Below are 10,639 nucleotides of genomic sequence, written 5' to 3' on the forward strand. Positions count from 1 at the left end.
TAGACGTTTGTCAGGATTAATCTCTCCCTCCAGCCTCAACCAGGTCTTGGAAGAAAGCCTTGAGAGATTCAAATCACTGTTTTGGTTCCAAGGAGCTTTGATCGCTTGCACAGAGGTTCATGCCCTTCCGTGCAGCCCTAATAATTGCAGAGAAGGTCATATGCCTTCGTGCTCTTCCTCCTAGAGATTCACTGCATGCTTGGAGCCCGTGGTGGAAGAGGTTGACTAACCGTTGGCTTGTCTCTTTCTCCTTCCCTGATTAGCTGCATTCTGTGGAGAGTGAGGGTATGCATCGCAGCAGCTCCAAGAGCGGAGTAGCCCTAGCTCCAGTGCCTCGAGGTCCTGATGCCTGTCAGATGATAACCAGAGCCCAGCTTGGCCAGGATCCCCCACAGAGAACAGTACTAGGGTTGCTAACTGAGAATGGGCAGTACAGGAGGACCTGTGGCCAGGTAATGACAGAGAACTGCTATGGAAGGTGGTTGTGGAGGAGGGCTATCATGTCATGGTGGGAGGTGGGTTTCTCTTGGAGTTTTACCTATAAATACCCTTGAGTATTCTAGCCTTGGAATCTGGATTGTAGGGACCCTGGTTTTGTTAAAGATCACTTTGGTCCCTTTTCCAGCTAGAAATAGTGAATAATTTTCTTTATTATTTTTCCAATATCAAGGAAATAGGTCTAGGAACTGTTTGAGTATATGTAAAGCTATTTCAGTGCTGGGCTAAGAGGAAGTATTACTGTACCAAAATAAACTATGGAACTGGGGTTCCTCCAGATCAGAGTGGTGTTCAGACTGATCGAGACTGCGCCTGAGGCAAACCTGAATAATCTTTGCTATGTTCATTGGAGATGATGTTAGAATCCAGATTGGATAAGGCTAGACCAAATTACTTCCAAAAGTGGGTTTTGAAAGTAGACATCTCCCCAGGACTGGACAAAGGCAGTTGGGCAAATTGATCATCGGCCATTAGATACTAGTTGCTTATGCTTAAACGATCATAGGTACCTCCCTCTACAGACTGGAAACAAAATCAGACACTTAAAAATGTAAATGAGGGGGCGCCTGGGTGGCTCAGTTGGTTAAGCGTCTGCCTTCGGCTCCGGTCATGATCCCGGGGTCCTGGAATCAAGCCCCGCATCGGGCTCCCTGCTCGGCAGGAAGCCTGCTTCTCTCTCCCACTCCCCCTGCTTGTGTTCCCTCTCTCGCTGTGTCTCTCTCTGTCAAATAAATAAATAAAATCTTTAAAAAATGTAAATGAGGGCTTTGGATCCTTAAGAATGAATTTTGGGATAGAAAAAAGCTTCCCTGAGTCTGTTATTAGGCAAGCCTCTCATAATGATGCCTTAAGCTTATATTTCACATCTGTAGTGGAATGATGCTGACAATAGTATAGTGAAGTAGATAGGCCAGGAATTCTTCCCGTTTAATAGGTGAGAAAATTTCAGAGATTTAGGAAAGGTAAAAAAAAAAAAAAAAAAGATATGGTAGAGGCCAGATTAGAAGCCCTTCATCCACTGACCGTCCATGCCTTTTGGTGGCATCTGATTAGTAGGGGAAAAATACCCAAAGTGATCTGTCCAAAGCTTTGGGAAAAAAATTAAATGAAAGCAGTTTTAACAAACAATGTGCTTAGCAATATTTACTTTTTTAAACTGGAAGACTGAAACCTTGTTCTTACGAATCATCAGTTCTGCCTGTGCCGCCCAGGCTCTGTTTAAATTCATAACAATTAGTTAACCTCTTATGTTGCCTAGAGTTACTTCTACGTTTCCCTGCTCCATTTCTCTACAACCTCCTCAGAAATCTGTTTTCTAGATTTCTTTTTAATCCTCCCAAACCTTTACCTCCATCCTCACTCTCAGCTCGTGACTTTGTTAGCCTATTTTCCTAAAAATATAGAAGCAACCAGAAGAGTATTTTCACATGTTCCCACGTGTCATATACTCTGCCATGCCCATCCTGCTACAGGACTTAGTGTCCCTGCTCTTATGCAAGGTGAAACCCCCCCCCCACACACACACACGTGAGTACACCTTATGCCTTCTTGCCTCTTCAAGGATGTCATTTCTGGCAATTCTCTTTTCTCTCCTCAGTCTTGTCTACTAAGTCAAACTCATAAGCATGCAAATATATTGTATTTTTTTTCCATCTTAAAAACCTTTCAACTAAAAGCTCTTTGCAGTGACTGTCCATTTTATAGCAATAATTCGAGAGTTTATCTATCCTGCTCGACTGTAAACTCCATCAGGATGAGGATTGGGATGTGAGGTTCACTGCTGTATTCTCAGTGCTTAGACCAGTGTCTGGCCAGGGTAGCATGCAAATATTTGTTGAATGAATACTCTCTGTCTCTAATTCTTCTTTTATTCTTAGTCCTTTCCTTACTTGACTGATCCAGCAGCATTTGACACAGTTGATTATTCTTTATTCCTTGAAATAATTTCTTTTCACTCTGCGTGGAGAACACCACTCTCTCCTGGTTTTCCACCTACCTCATTGGCCATTCCTCAATATCTAAAAGCGTGCTCTAGGGCTTGGTATTTGATCTGAATCTGCACTCACTCCCTTAGCAACCTTTCAAGACTCTTAGCATTAAATATCATCTATCTGTTGATGACTCATACTTTTATCTCTGGTCTGGACCTCTTAGCTGTATTATAGGCACCCACATTCAGCCTACTTAACATCTCCCCTTGGATCTTACAATAGGCATCTCAAATTTATGCAAAACCAAACACTAACCCTAGCCCCAAACAGCTGTTCCCAAAGTCTTCCTCATATCAATAAATGGAATATCCATCCTATTATTCAGCCCCAAAACCTTTGTCATCTTTTACTCTTTTTCTCCCACCCCACATCTGATTTGCTGAGAAAATACTATTGGCTCTACTTTTTAGAATGTCTAGAATCTCTACTTCTCAGACTTTACTATTACTTTACTACTTTACACTAGTTCAAATCCGTATTGTGTCTCACCGTGAATTTGCAAGTTTCATAATTGGTCATCTTACTTGCTCTCTGTACGTGTACACAGCCAGGGTGATCATAATAAAACATAAATCATCATACCACTCCTCCTCCATGGCTGCTCCCACGGCTTCCCACCTCTGAGTAGTAGACAGTCTTAAATGGCCTGTGGTAAGGCCTGCTTGATCTGGCTTCTCTTTTCTTTCTGACTTTGTGACCTTACCCCTCTCTTTCTCATTCTGTCCTCTATGCTCCTTGCTCAGTCTCTAAGACACTCTTGAACGTCAGGGCATTTACCTACGCCGTTCTCTCTGCTCAGAATGCTCTTACCCCCTCTACCTGTGTGACTTACTCCCTTACCTCATTTCATATCTCTGCTCACGTCTATCCTCTTCATTAGGGCCCTCCCTGGCCATACTGTTTAAAATGGCAAGGACTCTCTTTTCCCTGTTAGTCTCCTCCAGAGCACTGAATGTACCATCTGACGTAAAATGTCTTATTTGTCTTCCCCCACACTCCAAACTAGAATGTGAACTCCATGAAGGCAGCCCTTCTTGAATGTTTTGTTCATGGCTAAATTCTGAGCACCTAAAACAGTGTGTGGTACATAATAGATGCTCAGTAAATATTTAATGAATATATGTCTCAACCCCCATTCATACATCTTTGAAGCAAAAGTCAAACTTGGTAGTGACCTGGAATCATGGTTCTAGTAACTTATGATTTTTATATGTTCCCTGTTCTTTTTTTTTCTAGTATTACCATAAGGAATGTTTTCTTGGGGCACCTGGGTGGCTCAGTCCATTAAGCGTCTGCCTTTGGCTCAGGTCACGATCCCAGGGTCCTGGGATTGAGCTCCGCATTGGGCTCCAGAGCCTGCTTCTCCCTCTCCTCCCTGTTCATGCTCTCGTTCTCTCGCTCTAATAAATAAATAAAATCTTCAAAAAAAATTTTTTTTCTTACTAGACATAAGCCAAATATTTAGCTGGCTAGCTAGAAGGGAGAATGCATACTAACTTGAAAGTAGCTTCAAAAGTAAACAACAAGATTATTAACAGTAAAATATTAATACAGCAGCTAGACCTAACGTTTGCATAAATATAACTCAGATTCATAAACCTTGGCCACCTTCCCTGGTTCAGCTGACCTTCAGGCTGTCCGCCATGACTCACCTTAATGTGCTTGTTCATGGAGGGGGTGCACGTAGTCATTCCCATTGCTAATGCTATAGGAATAAATAGGAGGGAGAAGCGATTGCGAGTAGATTTCCCCAAGGGTAATTACATTATGTCATACAAGAGATTCTACGGCTTCATAAGAGCAGTTAGTAGTATGAGTTTCTAAAACAATCAGGTTTCTAAATATCTGGGTATAAAATGGGAACTTTATAAAGGCACTTACTGCCTAAAAGCTGTTTAAAGAGGAAGACTATAGGAACTCAGTGACTGTGTGTCAAGAGCTTTGCTGGGTACTTATAAAATCCTGTAAGGCTAGAAGTATGAAAGCCAATTAATAATCTCCCCCCACTCTTCCCTCCCATACCTATTTCATTTTGGAGGAAAGCTATGGTTTCTCTTGTTTCTATAATCTTGAGTTTCCTTTGATAAATATGTGAGGAAGATGACAAATTATAGTAGCTCTTTTCCCAAATGTTAGATGTAGACAAAGATAAGGGAGGAGTCATACTTCGGAAGCTTCATTTTCTGAAATTAAATTGCAGACCTAGATGTTTCAATTTAAGCCTGTTCTCGTCTTCCCAGCCTGCTGGTTTGAGTCACACAGGCTTACATCACCTATACGGTCTTTGGGGTGACCTCTAATAAAAAAACTTAACCCTCTTCTAGGGGATCACAACAATCAGGTGTTTCTCGGGATCAGAAAATGTCTTCCCTCCAGCTGGAAAGAAGGTGCTCTCTGACTGCACGGTCCAGGTGCCGGCCAAGCAAGGATTTGATATCTACATGGAGGAGGCTGAGCAGGGGGACAGGGAGAGCTGCACAGGGAAAGAGGAGATGGCGCTTGGAGATGTGTATGAGGCAGACACCAGCACGCTCAAGTCGGACCTTCACTTCCTGCTGGATTTTAACACAGGTAATCTGACTCACCTGTGGCTGACAGTACCCTATACCCACAATGGCCTGCAGCACTCAATAGCATGTAACTAGCAGGATAAAACCATGAAGTAATGACTTATTTTCACAACTACCTGTAGAGGGTTAGTGCATGGAATGAATTTTTAAATTGAATGTCTTACCTGGTATTGTTGAACCCCCGCAGTTTCCCCAATGGTGGTAGATTCATCTCTCCAGTCCCAGTGTGAAGATGCATCAGATTTTGGTACAGATGTGATAAACGTGACTGAATATGCTGAAGAAATTCATCAGTACCTTAGAGAAGCTGAAGTGAGTTTGCCCAAATTCTATTTCAATTTCTAGCACTCAAAACACTTAATAATAAGATAGTTATAAACTCTTGGCCAAAACCACTAGTGAATAGCATTCTTATGACATCTAAACACAGGAATATCTATGAAAAACAATAGTTATGGGGCGCCTGGGTGGCTCAGTCAGTTGGGTGTCCAACTCTTGATTTCAGCTTAGGTCATGATCTCAGGGTCCTGGGATTGAGCCCCATGTCAGGCTCCTCGCTCAGTTGGGAGTCTGCTGGGGATTCTCTCTTAATCTCTCTCAAATAAATAAATCTTAAAAAAAATAATAGTTGTGAGGCAAGTAGCAATTACTTGGACTATTTCTCCATGACTCAAAAGGGTTTATACATAAGTATTGCACTCTTAGGGATAACCCATATTGCTCTTTCCCCCTCCAAGGGGAAATATTGCTATTTCCGCCCCCCACCAAGATGTACTTGGCTCTTGATCAGTTTCTTCCTAACCTTTGCTCAGGAGATTCTTTTTTTAAATAGCAACTGTACTGTGGAGTGATCTTTCTGACATAGCAACTATTTAAGTATCAGAACTCTTTTCTCAAACAGGTAAGACACAGGCCCAAAGCACACTACATGAGGAAGCAACCAGATATCACAGAAGGCATGCGAACGATTCTGGTGGACTGGCTCGTTGAGGTCGGCGAAGAGTATAAGCTTCGAGCAGAGACTCTCTACCTGGCTGTCAACTTTCTGGACAGGTTTCTTTCATGCATGTCTGTTCTGAGAGGGAAATTGCAGCTTGTAGGAACAGCAGCTATTCTTTTGGCTTCGTAAGTGTTCTTTCAGCTTAAATAATGTCAAACTGCAGCCTGTCAAAACACTTTTCTTTCCCATTTATTGAAGAAATCCAGTGCTCGATAATTAAAGCTTATTCATGCCTCCCTTGATAAAATATCATCATTTTTGCAGTATTTACTGAGAAACTGAATCTTAACACATGTTCGCTCTTCAATTCAGGTGTTTAAGATTTATAGCAACAAGTTCAGTATCATGACTGCGGCAGCCGTCGGCTCAAATTCAAGATCCAATTTAACTATTTTGCAGGGTGTTTTTTTGACTGCATTCTAATACAAAAATATTTTGGTTATATAAAAGATTTTGGTTATACAAAAGCCAGCTTCACGATCTAGCAAATGACCTGTAATAACACAGTTTATTTGGTTACAGTGAACAAACTATCATTGTGTACGAAAAAGAGCTGGCTTGGGCCTGAGCTGCCTTAAATTCAGTGACCTGTTGGTGGTTGGCAGTTTCTTAAATTCTTCTGGTCTCCGACAGTCTAGTCATTAATGCCTAGAAAACTTGCCAACTACAGAAAACAGAAACAAAAGCAAAAGCAAAAAGTTGGTAACAATGAAATTATATCATTATCTTACTCTTGGATCCATAGCATCATTTGCTAAATCAGTAGAGATTTCTGAACATGATCTCTTTATTTTTATTATTTATTTGTTTTGAACATGATCTTTCTAAAGATCTAAGATCTAAGGAGTTGTTGTTCTACAATTGTGTTCAATGTAACATTCTTTTCCACAAGATGAGGGGGGTCAATAGAATTAAGACGAATTTATCTGTGTGTCTGTCATTCAGAATCTTTCAGCATATCAGAGGCCCAAACCTAAAATTCTCAGTTGGAAATTGTTTCTGTTACTACTGCTAGCAGTAAGTACAACATATCCTTGTAATACTCATGTTCTTGTTCTGGCGCTTAGGTATGAAATCCCTAATATTTTTAAGGCCAGTACCATTTAGTGATATTTAGGAGGATATGTGGATACAAAGTAAAGAAGTCTGCAAAAGGCTTAGCATAGGAAGGAGCACTACAGGTTCCAAGCTTTACTTCCAAAAACTCTTTACCTTTCATAGGAAATATGAAGAAATATATCCACCTGAAGTAGACGAGTTTGTCTACATAACTGATGATACTTACACAAAACACCAACTGCTAAGAATGGAACACCTGCTCCTGAAAGTCCTGGCTTTTGATCTCACAGTGCCAACCACCAACCAGTTTCTCCTTCAGTACTTAAGGAGACAAGGAGTATGCGTCAGAACTGAGAATCTGGCCAAGGTATGCCATGTGACTTCTGGGAACTTGGGAGCCAAGGAGATAAAAAGTAGCTTTTCCCGATCATCCTTCAGTTCTTCCTTCTTTTTCAGTGCTTTGTCTTGGCCCCAGAAAACTTTTTAGCAATGGAAGAGAGCCAATTTTAGGATCATGATTTCTGGTTACGAGACAGTATTATTGATCATGTTTGATAGGCACGGGTTGTCTGAGCACCCAACTTTTAAAAGAAATTTGAGTTTGGAAATTGTTCCCTTGTCAAATACAGACCATGTGCAGGCAACACCTCTTCTTAGTTTACAGAATGGGAGCAAAGTAAATGCAGTTTGATTTCACTCTAATCTTATCCTAACGTATTAAGTAATAAAGCCTTATTTGGTCATCTGGGGTTATAGTACTTTAGTTGAAGGCACTGAAGTATTGGTTTGGAAAACTTGGTGTCCAGCCACTGTGATCTAGTATATCTGGTATGTGTATGCTACTCAAAGAGTAATAAGGATGTATGTATAAATTTCCCAGTGTGTTTCTTCTATCCTCACAGGTACTGTTCTAGCCTCTGAACTACATGCATTTGCCTGACCAATTAATAGCTTCAATATGGTCATAGTTATGCCATTGACCAAATACTCTAGTCCCTCTCCAGTGGCCCAGAACAATGCTACTTTATGTGACTAACATACACCTGTACTGGTAGTATAAGACAAGAAAAGTAACCTCTCATATATACTGTGCAGGTGGACCAAATTCTTGTATATTGACATTTACTACAGCATAAATGTTATTCTGGTTATGGACAGGCATAGCAATTATTAACCCAGTGAATAATTTTAAGCATCTATTTCTTTCTGCTCATCACTAGATACAGGATGAACAAAGATAAGACGATTTTTTCCCTTGACATTTTTAGGTTGACTTGTAACCTCAGTCAAATTTCTAATTCCACTGGGATTTTCTCTCTTGTGCTTAGTATGTAGCAGAACTGAGCCTTCTTGAAGCTGACCCATTCTTGAAATATCTTCCTTCATTGATAGCTGCAGCAGCTTATTGCCTGGCCAACTATACTGTGAACAGGGACTTCTGGGTAAGATTCGAACTACTACTTTCTAGATGAAATTCCAGGCCCATCTAAGAATCTGTTCAGTAACTCTCAGGATTTAGAATGGACTGGCCTCTTAAGAGGGAAAGTTAGTTTAATAAGGAACTGGTTGTCTTGCCAGCAGATGACAACATGCCACTGAGTCTTGAAGGTCAGTGTTTATGACTTCGACTCAATGGCTTTGAGTAGAGATTGCAGATAGTCAAGGAGCAGGCCTGGAAACCTCAACGCCCACCTCACGTGAGGAGTGCTCTTGTGGTGCAAGCATTGAGCACTTCAGGCAAACGTTGTTGACTTTTTCCTCTGTGTGTAAAACAACCTGGATCCAATTAGGATGGTCAGAAGGTTGCATCAGGTTTTCAGGGGAATAGGGCAGTTAGTGCTGCCCCTCTTGGTCCAAGAAGAAGCAGGATTGGAAATAGGCCCCTTGATTTGGTTCTGAAGGTTTACTTTTGTGCTAAAAGAAGTGGGGTATCTACTTTTCTTTTTTTTTTTTAAAGATTTTATTTACTTATTTGACAGAGAGAGACAAAGCGAGAGAAGGAACACAACCAGGGGGAGTGGGAGAGGGAGAAGCAGGCTTCCCGCAGAGCAGGGAGCCTGATGCAGGGCTCCATCCCAGGACCCTGGGATCATGACCCGAGCGGAAGGCAGACACTTAATGACTGAGCCACCCAGGCGCCCCTACTTTTATTTTCTAGAACACTTATTATTCTGCATTCACTAATTCACTTTCATATATAAGGTGTAAATAGGTTGTTTGGGTAAGTAGAGGCTTTTTTAGGGACCAGTAGAAATCCTGTTCATGAGGGAATTGGCAAAAGCAACCTGCCCCCAAACTGAGCATTATAAATATACAATATGAGCAAATGGAGAACTCTGGTGTTCTTCCTAATATTTTATTTCTAAAGTCACTGGAGGAGTATTACAATTTCTTTTGAGATGAATGTGGATACTTCTTCCTAAGTAATTAATTCCCTTTATTTCACAGTTTTTATCTTCAGCTGTCTGATATAAAGTTATATGATGCAGTTTTTTTCTTTTGTCTTGATTAGCCAGAAACCCTTGCTGCATTTACAGGCTATTCATTAAATGAAATTGTGCCCTGCCTGAGTGAGCTGCATAAAGCATGCCTTGATATACCCCATCGACCTCAGCAAGCAATTAGGGAGAAGTATAAGGCTTCAAAGTAAGTTTCTGAAATTTTCTTCTCTAGGCTTACTAATTTAAAGCTTGAATGGGTTATAGTCATGTCAGAACTAAAAATAGAACAAATTGGAAATCTCGTGCTAGGCTTGCATGTTAAATCAGGAAAATCAGTGTAGAGAGGCCTAGATTTATAATTTGTCAGCTTGGAGTACATACAGTTAGAAAGCTTTTTCCATTTCTGTTGAAACTCCTGGAAAGTTCCATGGCCTGAGCTTTTACAAAACTGAAGTCCTTTGGGTCTCTTTTCAGGTACATGCACGTGTCTCTGATGGAACCACCTGCAGTTCTCCCTCTGCAATAAGTTTCCTACGGAAGCACTTTCAGAACTTTACCTCCAGATCAACCGAATTCGCCTTAACTTTTATAGGTTTCTGCAGGTTGGGTCATCTAGTGTTGCTACAAGATAGATGCTGTATTTTTAAAAATGTAAATGTAGTTAAGTCCTCTTAGATGTTAGTAGCTTGTAATATCATCCAACATTTTTTAAAGAATAAACAAACAACTTGCCTTGTGACCATGTGTTAGACTTATTTATTAATTAGGATGGCCCCTATGTTCACCTGGAATTTTAGTGGGGAGCATTATAAACGTCATCTCTATTTCAAGAATTCTCCTAAGTTGGTTTCATAAATCTGGCATGCTATTAGGATTAAGTGTTTTGAGGAATTCAGAGATTTTTCTTGTTTGGTGAATGGCCCCCCTGAGACTTTTTCCTTCCTATCGCTTTACTCTTCACACAGCTCTCCATAAATTGGCAAAGGAAGGAACTCCAAGCTTAGACTCAGTGCAGGGATATAAACAGGCCCTCTCTATTCTAGCTTGCCTCAAGGACCCTACGGACTAAAGACAGTGAGC

At 40.9% G+C, this 10,639-nt stretch overlaps 1 protein-coding gene across 1 annotated transcript; it reads left to right on the forward strand.

The window, feature by feature from the left end:
- The first annotated feature begins 225 nt into the window (after positions 1-225).
- On the forward strand, positions 226-10,256 carry CCNA1 (cyclin A1). Its single transcript, XM_028106102.2, has 8 exons — positions 226-452; positions 4,814-5,060; positions 5,247-5,371; positions 5,961-6,184; positions 7,281-7,485; positions 8,447-8,560; positions 9,631-9,764; positions 10,034-10,256. Exons 1-8 carry the CDS (start codon positions 288-290, stop codon positions 10,083-10,085), a joined length of 1,266 nt encoding a protein of 421 aa, XP_027961903.1. The 5' UTR covers positions 226-287; the 3' UTR covers positions 10,086-10,256.
- The last annotated feature ends 383 nt before the right edge of the window (positions 10,257-10,639 follow it).

The sequence above is a fragment of the Eumetopias jubatus genome, unplaced genomic scaffold (genome assembly GCF_037043125.1).
Source record: "Eumetopias jubatus isolate StellerSeaLion01/CBP00866 unplaced genomic scaffold, mEumJub1_p1.0 scaffold_3, whole genome shotgun sequence".
Lineage (NCBI taxonomy): Eukaryota > Metazoa > Chordata > Mammalia > Carnivora > Otariidae > Eumetopias > Eumetopias jubatus.